This window comes from Anas platyrhynchos, chromosome Z (genome assembly GCF_047663525.1).
Source record: "Anas platyrhynchos isolate ZD024472 breed Pekin duck chromosome Z, IASCAAS_PekinDuck_T2T, whole genome shotgun sequence".
NCBI classification, from domain to species: Eukaryota; Metazoa; Chordata; class Aves; order Anseriformes; family Anatidae; genus Anas; species Anas platyrhynchos.
Window position 1 is genome coordinate 75388515 of NC_092621.1, and position 15268 is coordinate 75403782.

A 15268-nucleotide genomic window follows, 5' to 3' on the forward strand; every position below is an offset into this window, starting at 1 on the left:
AGTGGGTCACTGGGCAAATATTCCAATGCAAGTTTATGCAAGTTTAGCTTGGCTGTTTTTAACGATGAAGCTCCCCCACCCCTCCGCACTAGATGGTGCTTTATCTAACAAAAGTCCTATCCCTAACAACTGTGAGGCAACATAAGGAAGTTCAAACCGAGGGCATCCAACATCACCCTAATTACTCAAGTGATGTCAGCTCTGTAGGCCCAGTCATACGGTAACTGCGGCTCGCAGACACGTGAGCAGGAGAAACTATGCAGCACAGGCACTGGAACTGCAAGAAATCTGCATAAGGAAAATCACAACTATTTTAAAAAAGAGTAGTTTCTAATCACCTTTAACCCCTATGCACATCACTACAATAGCAGGCCACCACAGGACAGTCCTGCTTCCTTTGAACTACACTTGAGGTGGTTACACTTCAAACTTAATGCATTTTGTAATTCTCACATAAAAATTCTTGCAGTACTCCTTCACTGCAAGCTCACAAGCACTCCAGTGACATGAGACTACTTGAGGATGAATTGTGAAGGCTTTTTGCAGAATTTCAACATACAACGGAGTTTTTGAATGGGAAAGAAAACTTTTTTTTTTTTTTACAAGCACTGCCAATTTTCAATGATTATAAACTATCAATAATTACTGCCCTCAAGCAGAACTCTTATAAACTGAATTCTTTTTAGCATTCTAAAGGCACCAATGCTCTGTCAAAGTGCCCAATATAACAATTTAAAAAAATAATTGATTACTTATGTACAAAAATGAGAATTTGTCAGACTGTAGGCCCAGGATGCATCTCCAGGAAAGAAAACTCACACTGTCCTCTCCACAGCAAGGATATCCCACACGACAACCCAGGGGACTCTGTCCTGAGCTCAAACATAAATGCACATGAAAAGAGAGTTAGAGGTTTTCAGAGAACTGTATAGCTTCCCAAGTCAAAATATCAAGCAAAATAGATTTACCATGTTATTTTGAGCTCAAATTAAGAGAGCTCTACATTAGACTACTAACACAAGAATTTTATAATCCCCAGTGCTCCTGGACAAGGTTGCCTGACAGATTAAACAGAAACCTAAGTTTTCAGGGTGTGCTAAAGCTGGAAATACAACACAGTATATACCTGTGCTTTATATTATGATGCAAACACAGAATTCACTACCCGTTAAGGTCTGCAAAGTTGTGTAAGTGCGGGAGCAGGAAAACAGTAGGTTATTCTACAGAACCATTTCATTTGTTTTCACTTCTGTAAGAGAAATAATAATTTGCCTTTTATTCCACGACTTGTGGCACAGACATGACAAAACCTACCAGCACCACAACTGGATTAATATGTTATTACCACTGCCTCCCCTTCCCAGTACTCTCACACCTAGTGCGAGAAGGCAGTCAAGCTTAATTTTCGTTTTACTTTTTGTGGCCTTCAATAGTATGACATGCTTGGCTGTTTCCTGCTGATTTCTGAACCGCTGTAAAAGGATTGTTTAAATACTGTGAAATGCAAAGTAAACTAGGAGCATATCAACTTTCAACATACCAACATATCAATTTGCTCCTAGCAGAGTGGGCAGAATTCAGTAGTGCTCTACCAGTGTTACTGACCTGAAGGCAAGAAAAGAAATACTACTTACTATTTTCTGAACTCTACAGAGAGCAGCATTGCACAGTCTCAGGAAGTGATTCATGACTCTTTTAAAAGTCATTATTAGCTGATATTGGGGATGTAAGAAAACACATCAGAAGCAGAAAAGGGTCCAAACAACTCAACACCCGATCAAATTGAAGGAGTCCCAAAACTATTAACGTAATGAAGGTAATGAAATGATCTGCAGATCAGATTTTTATACAAGTTTCCTCTCTGCTCCCTGACAGATTTAATTTATATGATAAAATAAATGTTGTGCACTTGATTTCCATTTTAAGAGTAATTTATGAGCAATTATAATGGAGTATGTCCATTTGAAAATGATTAATCTGAAGCTCAGAACAACTTACATCTTCCAAATTCAAGCTTTTCCCTTTCCCAGTGCACTAGTATAGCCTATTCACACTTAAAACAACTGAACAACATTCATTTCAGTGAACATCTCAAATTTCTTGAGCTGCCTTTCCACATAAAGACAAGAACACACCTGCTACTCCATCAAAACAATAAGGTATCTGGGTTGTACACTAGGAGAACTGCTAAACAAGCATCACTAATACCAATGATTCTAGAGTCTGTGAAATAAGCATACTAAAATGTAAGGCCCACCAAGCTTGCACAAATGCAAGAGCGGAAAAAGAGAAAAGTTATAAATTACACCATTTAAACATCACAGAATCACAGAATTGAAGAGGTTGGAAGGGGCCTGGAGAGATCATCGGGTCCAACCCTTCTACCAAAGCAGGTTCCTTAGAGCAGGCTGCCCAGGTAGGAGTCCAGATGGGCCTTGAATATCTCCAGAGAAGGAGACTCCACAACCTCCCTGGGCAGCCTGTCCCAGTGCTCCGTCAGCCTCACCGCGAAGAAGTTCTTTGGCATGTTGGTGTGGAACTGCCTGGGCTCCATCTTGTCGCCATTGCCTCTTGTCCTGTCCCCACAAACCACTGAGAAGAGGTTGGCCAAATCCCTCTGTCTCCCACACCTCAGCTATTTATATACACTGAGGAGATCCCCTCTCAGTCTTCTCTTCTCCAGGCTGAACAGACCTAGATCTCTCAGCCTTTCCTCATAACGAAGATGCTCCAGGCCCTGTATCAGCTGTGCGGCCCTCCACTGGACTCTTCCCAGGAGAAAAGAAAAGAGTCCAGTCTTTTCTTTCCTGTCTTTTTTGTACTGGGGAGCCCAGAACTGGACACAGTACTCCAGGTGAGGCCTGAGCAGGGCAGAGTAGAGGGGGAGGATCACCTCCCTTGACCTGCTGGCCATGCTCCTTTTAATGCACGCCAGGATCCCATTGTCCGTCTTGGCCACCAGGGCACACTGCTGGCTCATGGCCAACCTGTCATCCACCAGGACCCCCAGGTCCTTCTCCTCAGAGCTCCTCTCCAGCAGGTCGTCCCCCAGCCTGTACTGATACATGCAGTTGTTCCTTCCCAGGTGCAGGTCTCTACACTTGCTCTTATTAAATCTCATTTGGTTTCTTCCTGCCCATCTCTCCAGCCTGTCCAGGTCTCGCTGAATGACAGTACAGCCTTCTGCTGTGTCAGCCAGAAAGAAGTCCACACCTGAATGAGGACATGGTGTAGAAATGCCTTACAACCTACTTTATTACAGGAGTTCCCAGAAGAACTTGGCGTGAGTCAGATGTAGGTATCAGTGTAACAGTTTACTACTGTTCACCTGAACAGAACAGTAATGTGACGCTCCACAGACTTTTATGACCATGTTTCCTTCAGAAATAAAGAGAAAAGAGTCTTCAGTAACATTAAATCTGCATCTGGATGTACAGACTGCTCCCCCACTAAAGACTGACTGCTTCAGATTTTAAAGTAAGATACAGATTTGTTACAACGGGCAATAGGATAATTAAATTAAGTTCCAAACAGACTTCATGACCAGACTCCACAAGTCAGGATGCTATAAGGTCACAAACCTTTCACTTACGGTATACTGCAGTGCAAGAACCTAGGGAAATAATATTTTCCTCTAGGTTCTTTCCTCTTAAGCATAATGTTCAGACTGCTTGAGACACTTGCAATGGATCAAGGAGAGCAAAGCAGTAAAATAAACTATCAGCAAGGGCAACCTTGAATATGTAATTATAAAGAGCAGTAGAATTAGTGAGATAAGTTTTTAAAAGAATCTAGAAGACACGTTTTTATTTTTAAAGTATGGAGTATATTCACATGGTATGATGGCTTTAAACTCATCCTGAAGAACAAGAATCTGTACACAGCTTTGGATGCCGCAGGAACCAAACAGGCATCACAACACAGAAGCAGAGCACCTGCTGTGTGTCAAAACAAACAAACAAACAAAAAAAACACAAAAAAAAACCACCACATCATCTCTTCTTTGTGGCACTATCACCAGCTTGTAATTTTCAGTAATGTTGTTTTCTGATGGTTTAAATACAAACTTTACTAGCAATAAGGATAAACATCTATGCCTCCTACTTAGCTTAACATTTAAATATGTGTACTGGGTCTGGCTGGAATGTTAACTTTCCCGGCAGCAGCCCATACAGTGTCGTACTCTGTACTTGTAGCTGGAATAGCAGTGTTATCACACCAGTGTTGTGTCTACTGCTGAGCAGCAGTGGCACAGTATTAGGCCTTTCTCTAACCCTCCTAGGGGGTGGGCAAAAGGTGAGGAGAGAAACATCACTAGGGCAGCTGACCTAAACCAATCAAAGGGATATTCCATACCATGTGATGTCACACTCAGCAATAAAAGGTGGAAACAGGAAGAAGAGGGGAGGGGTGGGCTCTCGTTTGGAAGACGTCGGTCCTCCTCTCGAACACCGGCTGCGTGCGTTGAGGCCTTGCTTCAAGGACGTGGTCAATCATGGCTCATTTGTGGGAAGTAGAGAGTAATTGCTTTCCTCTGCACTTCCATATAGCCTTCATTTATTTTGTTTGTTTGTTTTCCTCCCTTCTTTTTATTTTCCTTTTTTCCCCTCCCTTTCCCCTTTCCCTTTTTATTTCCCCTTAAATTGTTTAATTCATGGTAGTCTTTATTTAATTATTATAATTATTTCCCTTTAATTAAATTATCCTTATCTCAACCCGTGAGTTGTTCTTTGCTTTACTTCTCCCCCTCCTCATCATCTAAAGGAGGGGGAGTGAGAGAGCGGTTGTGGGGTTTAGCTGCCCAGTACGGTAAAACCACCACAATATGTGAAGATGAAAATAAAGCTTTTCCTGACAAGGTAACACAGGCTTTCTATTTCAAGAGAAAATTACTTCATTATGCTCCTTTCAAACATATTTCTTTCTCAAAAAACAAACACAACACAATCTGTACTAAAATTTTCATCCTAATTCTACATAAGCAATTGTGGGCACATCCATACACAAACACGGCGTAGAATGAAATCCTGTACAGTAATAAAGTCACTTGCCTTAAACTTCAGAATTTTCAGTCACAAATATATCTGTGTAATGTCACATCATGTATAGTTTTGCTGTACTTTATTATGTACAAGTCGTAAGATGTTTACATGAGATAAAACTCCAGTAACCTACTTAAGTCACTAGTGAGCTGTTTTCAGCCTGGTTAGAAAAAAAACCTTTACATGAAATTCCGAAGTACAGAAGTGTCATTACTTGACAATCCAGTTTATATTATTATTAAAGGTTAAAATTCAGAAGGAAATACACCAAACAAAACAAAACATGAGGCTTATGACTTCGAGTATCACATGAGCAAAAATAGGATGTGCTCTGTTCCCATGGCAGGGGGTTTGAACTAGATGATCTTTAAGGTCCTTTCCAGCCCAAACCATTCCGTGATTCGACAATAAAAGAGGGAACAGGTGTACAGAATAGAATCTAAAAATATATAAGATAGAATATGATTCCAATCTTTAAATCAACTGCTATAAGATCTGTTACAAACCTGTATGAAAACACTGAAGACAGAAAATGGAAGATGTTAAGAGAGCAAACTATTGCAAAGATAATAGCAAATAGGCTAAAGTGGAGAAAGAAAAACATGGTCATAAAGCATGAGCTGTGGATTTTTTTTTTTTTTTTGCAAAGGAATTAGTCTAACAACACACGGTATGGAGAAAAAGGAAAACACTACTGGCAGGATCACAAAAAACAACCAGAAAAGGCTTCTACAAATTTCTATATAAAGCACACTCTTTTTACAATTCATTTTTAAACGTAGTTCCTCCTGAAAACAGAAAAAAAAAAAATGCAAGAAGGGGATTCCAGGATGCAGCATTTATCAGCAGTTTTACATTGTAGGATGCAAGACATCCACTTTTGTTCCTACTCCTGTTCTACAAAACTAAATAACATACATAACTTAGCTGAGGAAAGACATATTTGGGGAAAAAAATAATTCCCTTCCAATGCAGCTAACATCCACTATCATTTCATGTGAAGCTACCAAAAAGATTTGTCCTTGAAATGATCATTCAATTTACAAGCATGAAATTACTTTTTGTGACTACATACCTTAGTGCCTTAAAAAGCATCCAAGAAAAAAAAAATCCTACTCTCAACTGCTGCACTCTAAAGATACATATTTTGTATTGTTTGTCTTTTCAATGTTTAATTGGATTCACATTTTAAGCTTCTCTCCACAAGAAAACACATTTTTTTCATGAAATCTGAATGATTTTAAATTATTTTTTAATGAAAAATTCATATTCTCAAACAATCACATAATTCTAGGACCTAAAATCTTTAAGAGTTGCACACTTTAAATCAAATTGTTGGAAAGTAATAAAATCTGCATGATGTACATCACGTACATTAAGTATTTTGTAAGTTCTTGTCCTAATAGATGGAAGATTTGCATCAGGATTAACAATGGAGTAAAAGATTGCTATCCACAAGATGATTTTTCAGTTATTGCTCAAGATTTTCTAGGCGAGTAGTGTTGTGTGCAAGAAAAACACAGTCACACCTATGATACCTGCAGTTCTTGTCCTTTCTGTCTGGTCTGTGCCTTGTTTCCTCCCCACTTCCTCATCATTTCTCACTGCGTGACACTTTCTCATGCACTGGCCTGTACTCCTCAGCCCAACTCTGCTTCACCTGTTGGGACAATTAGTAATAGGACAGCCACTCTTAGAATAAAGCTTTAGTATTAACATGCTAATTAAATATAAATCATCATTTCAGACTATCCAGAGACTGAGAAGAGAGCACAGAGTTAATATACCCTTATTTTTGTGTACATTCTTCCCAGCCATATGCCTGTATCTTTTGTTTCAATGAATGCTGGCACCTTTTCAGTATGTAGGGGCAAGCTCTTCTCCTCTCTTCCCCTCCCTTACACATCACCTTTCACAGACAACATGGCTTTCCTTTCGGCTTTCCCACACAATGCCACGTTCTGCAACAGTCCTCGTTTCTTCAGACTCTGAACAGAACACACAAGGGTGTTAGCAAAAGCATTTTCCCCAATCAAAGTATAATGTGAAGTGATTCAGCTATAACATTGCAGTTATCTTACTGTTAAGCAACTTTTGGGTTCGGTTGTTTTTGTGTTTGACATTTTAACCCTGCTCTTTTGCTGACAAACACACAACAACTACGGTAGAAACCTCATCCTGAGAAGAAAATCTATTCCTGAATTTTATAAATATTTAAATCCACGGATCCTGTTAACATTCCAGGTGCTTTATAAAATACTGGTAATTAAATTAATTACCATCTTTAGGTGGTCTACAGACTTAAATCAGAATGCTATGGTTAAACACCAAGTTATTAACACTCGTTATTCCAGACAGCTTTGGATTGCATATTTTGAGAACTCTTGGACTTCTTTTTTTTCTTCCAACATGTTATGAGTCCCTCTCCTTATTTTTTAAGGTAGCAAAACAGCAACTAGAGTTCCTCCAAGACAGCATTGTTCACAGCACACCAAGCTACGTTTGCCACAGGTGTGCACTGAAAATACCTGTTTCATACCAAAACAAAACAAAAAAAAAAAAAAACACAGATAAGACCCACGTGAAGTAAAGTTCACAAAAATCAGTAATTCCTAAGGAATCACGGTCTTGTTCCTTGGAGATTCTACAGCACTCACCATATTTACACTCTTACTGTCCAGTCTTTCACCCTACTGGCCCATCAGTTTATTTTTATATGTAGACGTGCACACATAAATGCACACAAACACTTGAGACGTCTCACATGATGGTGAAAGCCAAAAAAAATGCCATTAGCCATCCAATTACCTTCCAGAAAATATTTTATGGGATCCTGCAGGTAAGAATTAGCAATGAGGAGTTACTGTCAAGCTACCTTTGCATTGATAAGGTACTTAATTTCACTTCATTAGGTTTTTGGGGGGCAGGGTGGAAGAACTATTGTATAAACAAAGGCTCTATTTCAATAAATTGGAAGACGTGTTACTGGATAAAGCGGGGCTATGCACACACACACAAAAGAAAAGCAAGTTATATATGAACAGACTTCATTAACGGATCTATTTAACACTTCCAGACTAACGATAGTTAAGACAACTCAGTTTCTGAAGCAACAGAGAGCTGCTGGTTTTCAACTGGAAAAAAAAAAAAAAGGAACATAAAAATAATCAAGAACTGCATATAGCTTATTTTGTCTATCAGGAAGTGATGCCTACACTCACTGATCTTTCCTTCAGGGCACGAGCTGAAGTGGTGTTAAAGCTGACCTACAGGACTGTAGAGCCGATGCATTTTTGCCATGTACACCTTTACTTACACTTTGATACCCCTTCCCTATAGCTGCCTGGTTGCCCAGAGGAAAAATAGCAAGGAGGAAGAACATTTTAAAACGGAAGGAAAAAAGCCTCAAGAAATGAAGGATGTCTGCGCTTTGTACTCTTCTGAATTTTCTGAAACTGACCAGTTTCAGAAGCAAGCACTTTTTGTGCACATCTACCAAGTTTCACTACACGGAAACAAGCCTGCTAGCACCCAGAGGCCAAATGGAAAGGTAACGGGTCGTGAACTTTTGAGATCGAGAGGTTTCTGTGCAGGAAGTTTCACACAACACTTTCCACCACATCCAGTGCATTATACTGCGCAATGAGCAACTTAAAAACAAAACAAAACAAGCAACGACAACAACAAAAAAATCACAGATTCCAAATTGGCAGTGCTTTAGGAAAAAGCACGACTGAAACGAGAGGGGAAAGAAGAGGTGTGAAGTTGGAGTAATTCCTCTGGTAACACAAGATCTGAACAAGTAACTTGTCTGCAGACATGAAGCCAGAAAGAGAAACTGGAAGCACATGAGGAAAAGAATCAGAAAACAAATGCACTGTGGTGGATAGTAAAATGAGGAAACGAACAACCAAAAGTCCCGGAGAAATGGAACTGGAAAGAAAATCCTCATCTAGGCAAGCAAAGCTAGGCAGGAAAATAAGACCTAACAAAACCCAGAAGGATTATGTGTAATTTGCAAATTAAACTAAGTCACCTGGCAATATTACAAGCCAGGAGAGTACTCAGATACGAGGTTCGTTTAATTTGCAGTGGTCTTTGGGTCTCTGTGGCAACACGCATTTCATGCTGACTGGCAAACAATATTCTAGATGCTTGCAGCGTATAAAACGTTCTGGTTAAAAGGCTCGAAGGCATACGGGAGCCTGTTGCCTCATGATGAGATGAAGCTTAGTCCACGTGCTCAAAAGGAGGAAAAATGTCTCTCTTGATAAGTGTATAAATGTGCTTTGAATCCTCCACGGAAAAGGCCACAGACATTTTTAACAAGCCTGGGAGTTACCTAGAAAGCAAGGCTCCAAGCTGGAGCAAGAGTCTTGACCAGACCTCTGCAAGGTACCCCGAACAGGTCTGCAGGGGCCTGTCTTCATTGCAGGGGGAAGTTATTGCACCTCCTTCTGCAGCACGACCACACACGCAGGCACCATGCCATCTGACGACAAGAAAAGGGTGACCCCTGCCTCCTCTCTGGTCCCAGTCCGGAAGACGAGTCCAGATTTGATTTCTGCCTGACCGATCATCCTCCTTTCCACGAGGGAGGCAACGCAGCTCCCAAGAGCTGGTCATGTTTTGTTTACACAGCGTGATCCACGTGGGATCACCGGCCAAATGCTTGCACGATCGTGTGAGCAGAGTGCAAGCAAGAAAGCATTAGTTCAACCCCCCCCACTGCTGGTATGTGCTGCTCAGAAAGGGAACGTCTTCTCCTGAGCTTGACATGCCACCGTAATACACCGCGTCGTTTAATGAATAATGGCATCGAGCTGAATTATTTGTAGCACGGTATGATTAAGAAAGTTAATTGCAGAGATAATGGCTAGATTATTGAATCACACGAGCGCTCATTTCATCAGCTTTCACCGGAAATTTAGGGTGCGGTTTCCTGGCCGGTTTGTGCTGATTTAAGGCTGCAGCCAGAGGAGCGTCGTGCCATTCCCCACCCCGTGGGCTGCCACGGTCCCCCCGCAGCACCATCAGGGTGAGGGAGGGCAGAAACGCAGTGCTGGGGATGGGGCTGTGCTCCTGGTGAGCGTGCTGAGCCTGAACAACTTCAGCAGAGCAGCAGCAAGAGCAGGGAAGGGTGCTGCCTGCAGAGCAGTCGAAGCACTCCTTGCTCTTCACCTACCCACTTCGCAGCACGGGGTGAAAAACGTGTAAAAGGAGCGTCCGCACACCTGGAAAGACAAGCCCTATTTCCATCTGCAGCTATAAAAAAAAAAAGTCCCTCAAACACACAGAGCTTACGCAACACGTAACAAAATTAAAAATACAAACGATACACGACAGCCAAAACCAGGAAAACTGAAAGCAAAAGTGCCACACTGCGACAGAGCAGAGTCACAGGCTGCGCCCTAAAACAGCTGTAGGCGTCCTTTCATCGCAGGAGAGCTCCCACCCTCACATTTTGACACCGCGCTGCATTTAATCAGGATATCCTTTGAAAGCAAGTCAATCCAAACACACTCGCACTTATCGCTTAATACCTCAAGAGGTGATTCAGCTAGCAGAGCAACTGTGCAGCAGGAAACTCAATAAATGCTCCTCGGCAGGACCCTGCACGCCTCGCTGCTGGCCTCCCCCCACGGGGGGCCCAAGCAGATGAGCTTTCTTGACCATAGACCAAATTGCACAAATCACCACTTGACAACTGGTAAGAAAATCAGGGGAGTGATTTGTGTTTTGCTGTTTTCTTGTTTCTGATGTCAGATGATTCACATTTCCAATTATATCAGACATTATTAGCAAGCCGGTTTGTTGAGGGAACATCAACCTCAGGAGGAGGGATGCTTTCATTCGTACCAGGGACACGCCAGGTATTTTTCCTAGGCATGTAACTCAAAGTGGGTTAGAAACAGGCATCAATAAAGCAATTATATGCAGGGAAACGTAGGAGAAATATATGCTATCACATACATGCAATAAAAAACCCCAAAGCCTTGTTAGACAGAAACCTAGGTCTAATGACAGGCATGTGCCTCCGTGAGGCTGAATGTCACCCTGCAGAACCCAGAATCCTTCCTAAACCTGAAGATTTCCTCACGTCTGTGGAGGGGCTGAATTTAGGTTGCAAATGGACGTTCAGCTGCTGTGTTTACTGTTGTTTCTCATTTTTTTCCCCCTTACCAACCCGCAAGAAAGTCGCTATTCTCTCTTCCAGCATATATGCATACACACAAGGCCCATCTTCAGTAGCCAACATAAAATCACAGTTCGTACCACTCATGATTTACTTCAAATTAATAAGTTCAACTTGAATCCCATTTTCCCCCCAAACCAGTAATATTAGAGCTGAGTGCTTTGCCACAAAACAGTGAAATTTTTACAAGCCTTCTACAGAAGCCTCCTGATCCAAACCTAAAACGTTTCCTCTTTTATTAACTTAATGTATTCTCACTCTCACTAAACGCAGCAGGCTTTGGATCCAAGGCAGGCTCTGTGTCCCACAGAAACAAATTAACCCGTGTATATTATTTCCACAAAGGCTACAATGAAGTGTAATTTTACTTTATTGCTCTTCTTATTTTGAAAAGCGTTTAACAACAAAAATACAAGCTGAATTATGACAACTTTTAACCTGTTTTTACTTTCAATTATTCATGGTACGTAAGGCAATTTAACTTCACCATGCCTCTCAGCAGCATGTATCTTTATCTGTCTAACAGTCTGGACACCCTGCAATCAAGTCCAATTCTCAGAAAGTACTTAGCATCTCCTAACAACCCCCCTTACGTCCCCCAAACCACCCCAAAAACACAGCCCTTCCTGAAGCACCAGGGGCAGTATCCCAGAAATCACAGCAAACTTGAACTTGCAGTTATCACCAAAAACCTGCATCATGCCTGAAACATCCAGAGAGATCCACTGAAGAAAATTTCTTAAAAAACACCCCATTGATTCACGCTTTATCGGGTGCCTTGTCTTTGCCTTATTCACTGGCAAGCAGGTTTACTGTTGCACTTTAGTGCTGCTTTGCAACATTACCTCTGTGCAACTCAGGAGCTGCGTTTGTTTCCATGAACTATTTCTACTCAAAACACAACCACATGTCACCAGCCATAAGTCATCTCTAGTGTCAGTATTCCAGAGCACCACACACACTGCGTAAGCCTGTATCCATCCTCTCTCAGCAGAAATACCAATTGCCACATTAAAAAAATTAAATTAAAAAAAAAAAAAGCGCGGAAAAGAAATCCGTCATACTAATTGAAAGATACTATGGAGACTATAGGGACCAGACTTTAAGATTAGCTGGCGATTTCACAGCCTAGGGGAAACCAAAAGTGTTATATTCTAAAATGGATTAAATGAGACAAAATAAAAGTAACTCATGAATATATTTCGTACGTTGGAAAGGACGACATTGTTGCTCTAGTGTTAGCGCCCTTAACTTCCTTTCGGAGATTTCCCAAAAAAACTAGTTTCACAGCAAAAGTGAAAAGAAAAACAGACACTGATCACATCAAAGTTACTCATTTTTGAATGAATCTCCCTGAGAAGGCACATGTAGATCCCAGCACCATTTTCTTTCTGACTACCCAGCCTCCACACCACAAGCGCCCTCATCAACCTGCCTCCCTTTTCGAAGGCTTGCGCTCCAGCGGCCCTGAGCTACGTCGGGGAAGTTTCGGAGACGCTGCTTTGAGTCACCAGAAAGGGAAGAAAAGGGGAAACAAACAAAAAAATAGTTCTGAAACTGCAGTGAGAGTTGTGAGCGCTGAGGAGCCTGATCCGTGCTCCAGAGGTGTCGAGGAGCAGTGTGGCTCCTGCAAGTCACTGAGGCACAGCGCGAACTTCGAGGTAATTAATCGCACACCTTGCACGAGGTTTTACCGCCTGTAGCGGCGGTTTTCGTGCATTTAGGAGAAATTGTGACAGAAAATAAATAAAAGGGGGTGGGGGGGGGGGGGGGGGGGGAGAAGAAGGGAAAGGGGAGGAGGAGGGCTTCAGCTTTCGGCTGGCGGAGCACGGCTGGCTGCCTGGGACGGGGAAATGTGTCAGCAGGGCCAGGGCAGCCCTTCGGCTGTAAGATCCCCGCAGGTGGAGGGAGGGAAGGGAGGGAGGGAGGCAGAAGCCAGAGGGCAGCGGTGACACCCTGAGGAGGCTGTGGAGCCGCCCGGGTGGCCCGGGAGTGGGGCAGGTCCCCCAGGAAGGAGGGGAGGGGAGGGGGGGGGGGCAGGAAGAGGCAAAAAAAAATTAAATGAAATTAAATTAAACAGCCACACACACAGCAGGAGTGAAATAAATGAATTAATTAAATTAAGAGGGAGGAGAGGCGCGCTGGGGGGGGGGGGATAAAGCCGCACTGAGGGGAGGGGGGGGGGTTAGAAAGTTACCCACACGCCGGCCGCCTGTTGTCTGTCTGTCTGTCTGTCTGTCTGTCTGTCCGCCCGTCCGTCCGTCCGTCAGTCCGCTTCCTCCTTCCTCCGCTACCTGCCCGGGTAGCCGGAGCCAATATCCCCTCGGCCCGGCCCGGCCCGGCCCCGCCGAGAGCCGGCCCCCGCCTCTCCTCCCCGCTGCCCCCGCCGGCGGCGGGGCCGGGCCGGGAAGGGGGCGAGGCCGGCAGGGAGCCGCACCCCCCCCCCACCTCCCCTCAGGGACACCGCCCCTCGGGGCTCAGCCGCCCATGTCCCGGCTGGGGAGCGGGGAAGGGGGGCTGGGGGGAAGGGGACCGAGCGGGGACGGGGGCTGGGGACCGGGAATGGGGCTAGGAGCGGGAGCAGGGGGGGAGGCGGGGCGGCGGGCGGAGCGATACCTCCTGCCTCCTCCCCCTCCACCCCCTCACTGAGGGGAGCTCGCTGCCGGCGCCAGGCGCGTGCGCCTCGCCGGCCTGGGCGCGCATGCGCGGTGCGAGACCCGCTGCCGCCCCGTCGTGAGGGCTCTGTGGAGAGGGGAGAAAGCGCCTCTGCGCCGAGGGTGGCTGCGCGTTAAAAATCGGTTTTATCAATAAAATTGTGAATAAAGACACCAAGATCAGCCCAGTCCAACGCCCCCCCGGTGCCACCATCACCCACTGAGCTGTGTCCCCCCGCGCCACGTCCAGCTCCTCACCCTTGGCGTGAGGGCGCTGAGGGGAGGGGGGAAGCCACCTCTCTGTGGTGCGTGTCGGCGCTCGCCGTGCCCCCAAAATGCTGCTCATGGTGTGGGGAAGCCACAGGCGTGGTGCTGAGGGGGTGCCTGTGGTGCTGAGGGGGCACCTGTGAGGGCTACACCAGGCCCCGTGGTCATCACCTGGTGCTGAGGGGCTAAGGCGTCCAAAGGGCGTCTCCATCACACAACACACTATGGCCCCACGCACAGAAGCAGCTGAAAGTAAAAGCTAGAAGGCAGGGAAGGCGAGGTGGTAGGAGGAGAGGGGAGCCTCGTGCAGGCTGGTGTCCCTGCGGTGTGGATTCTTTCGTTCAAAATGGGAAGAAAGTTGCTTTCGTATTTGTTTGGTGCCTGACACAATCACCGTGCATGACAGCATCCCTTACGGGAAACAATGGGACCTGTTAAATATTTGCATCTCCCGGAGTCACCCGGTGCACGACTCAGCCTGTTACAGAGGCTCCAGGCGATTGCAGTCCGCAGCCCTGTCTCCTGTCAGGTGACGGCCATATACTGCAAACACTTCCTGACAAATGATACCTGTGGCCCGTCACCTGCCGGAGGGCGCCTGCGTGGATGGGGACAGGGTGTCCTTTGAGCCCTGCTGCAGGCAGAGCGAGTGGTATGACTGGGGAAGAAGCCGGATGGCAGCAAGGTCACCAAGCATTTGACCCCGCTGCTGCCTGCAGCGGGGAGCACCTAGGAAAGCCGAATGCTTTGGGGTGGAATCCACACCAGGTTTGATTGAAGGATGTAGGTCGAGAGTCCGGTCCGTCTAAAAACAGGGTGATTTTATTCAGTTTGATATTTATGAAGTGGCAGGACGCTGCTTTTCGTCAGTGCTTTTCTGCTTTTTCATCCATCAAACATAATGGTATACCAATCTATCTTTTCTAGCACATCTGCTCGTGTGGCCAGCTGATACGCTGTATGAGGGGAATTAACCCGACCTTCAAAAAATACCTATTTTTAACTACTTAACTTGTAGACCTGGTTGGTCCCCTAATGCAAGACAAAAAGTGGGTGTTTATGCTGCTTTTCTAGTTTAGGGCAGGAGGCAGGAAAAGCCTCTTGTAGGG

At 44.5% G+C, this 15268-nt stretch overlaps 1 protein-coding gene across 9 annotated transcripts in view; it reads right to left on the bottom strand.

Annotated features, from left to right (window-relative positions):
- PTBP3 (polypyrimidine tract binding protein 3) overlaps nt 1-13857 on the bottom strand; it is a 67351-nt gene extending 53494 nt beyond the window's left edge. Inside the window, exons 1-3 of one of the 9 annotated variants that reach the window (XM_072031766.1) lie at nt 13440-13579; nt 6952-7030; nt 6581-6702 (exon numbers count right to left, since the gene is read on the bottom strand). In XM_072031766.1, coding sequence (XP_071887867.1) covers nt 6581-6640 — 60 coding nt within the window. In that variant the 5' untranslated portion in view covers nt 6641-6702; nt 6952-7030; nt 13440-13579. Of the gene's footprint in view, nt 1-6580; nt 6703-6895; nt 7031-13435 lie in introns of all 9 variants that reach the window. The other 8 variants (XM_027446145.3, XM_027446144.3, XM_027446146.3 and 5 more) reach the window with 8 other exon arrangements.
- Between the last annotated feature and the right edge of the window lie 1411 nt (nt 13858-15268).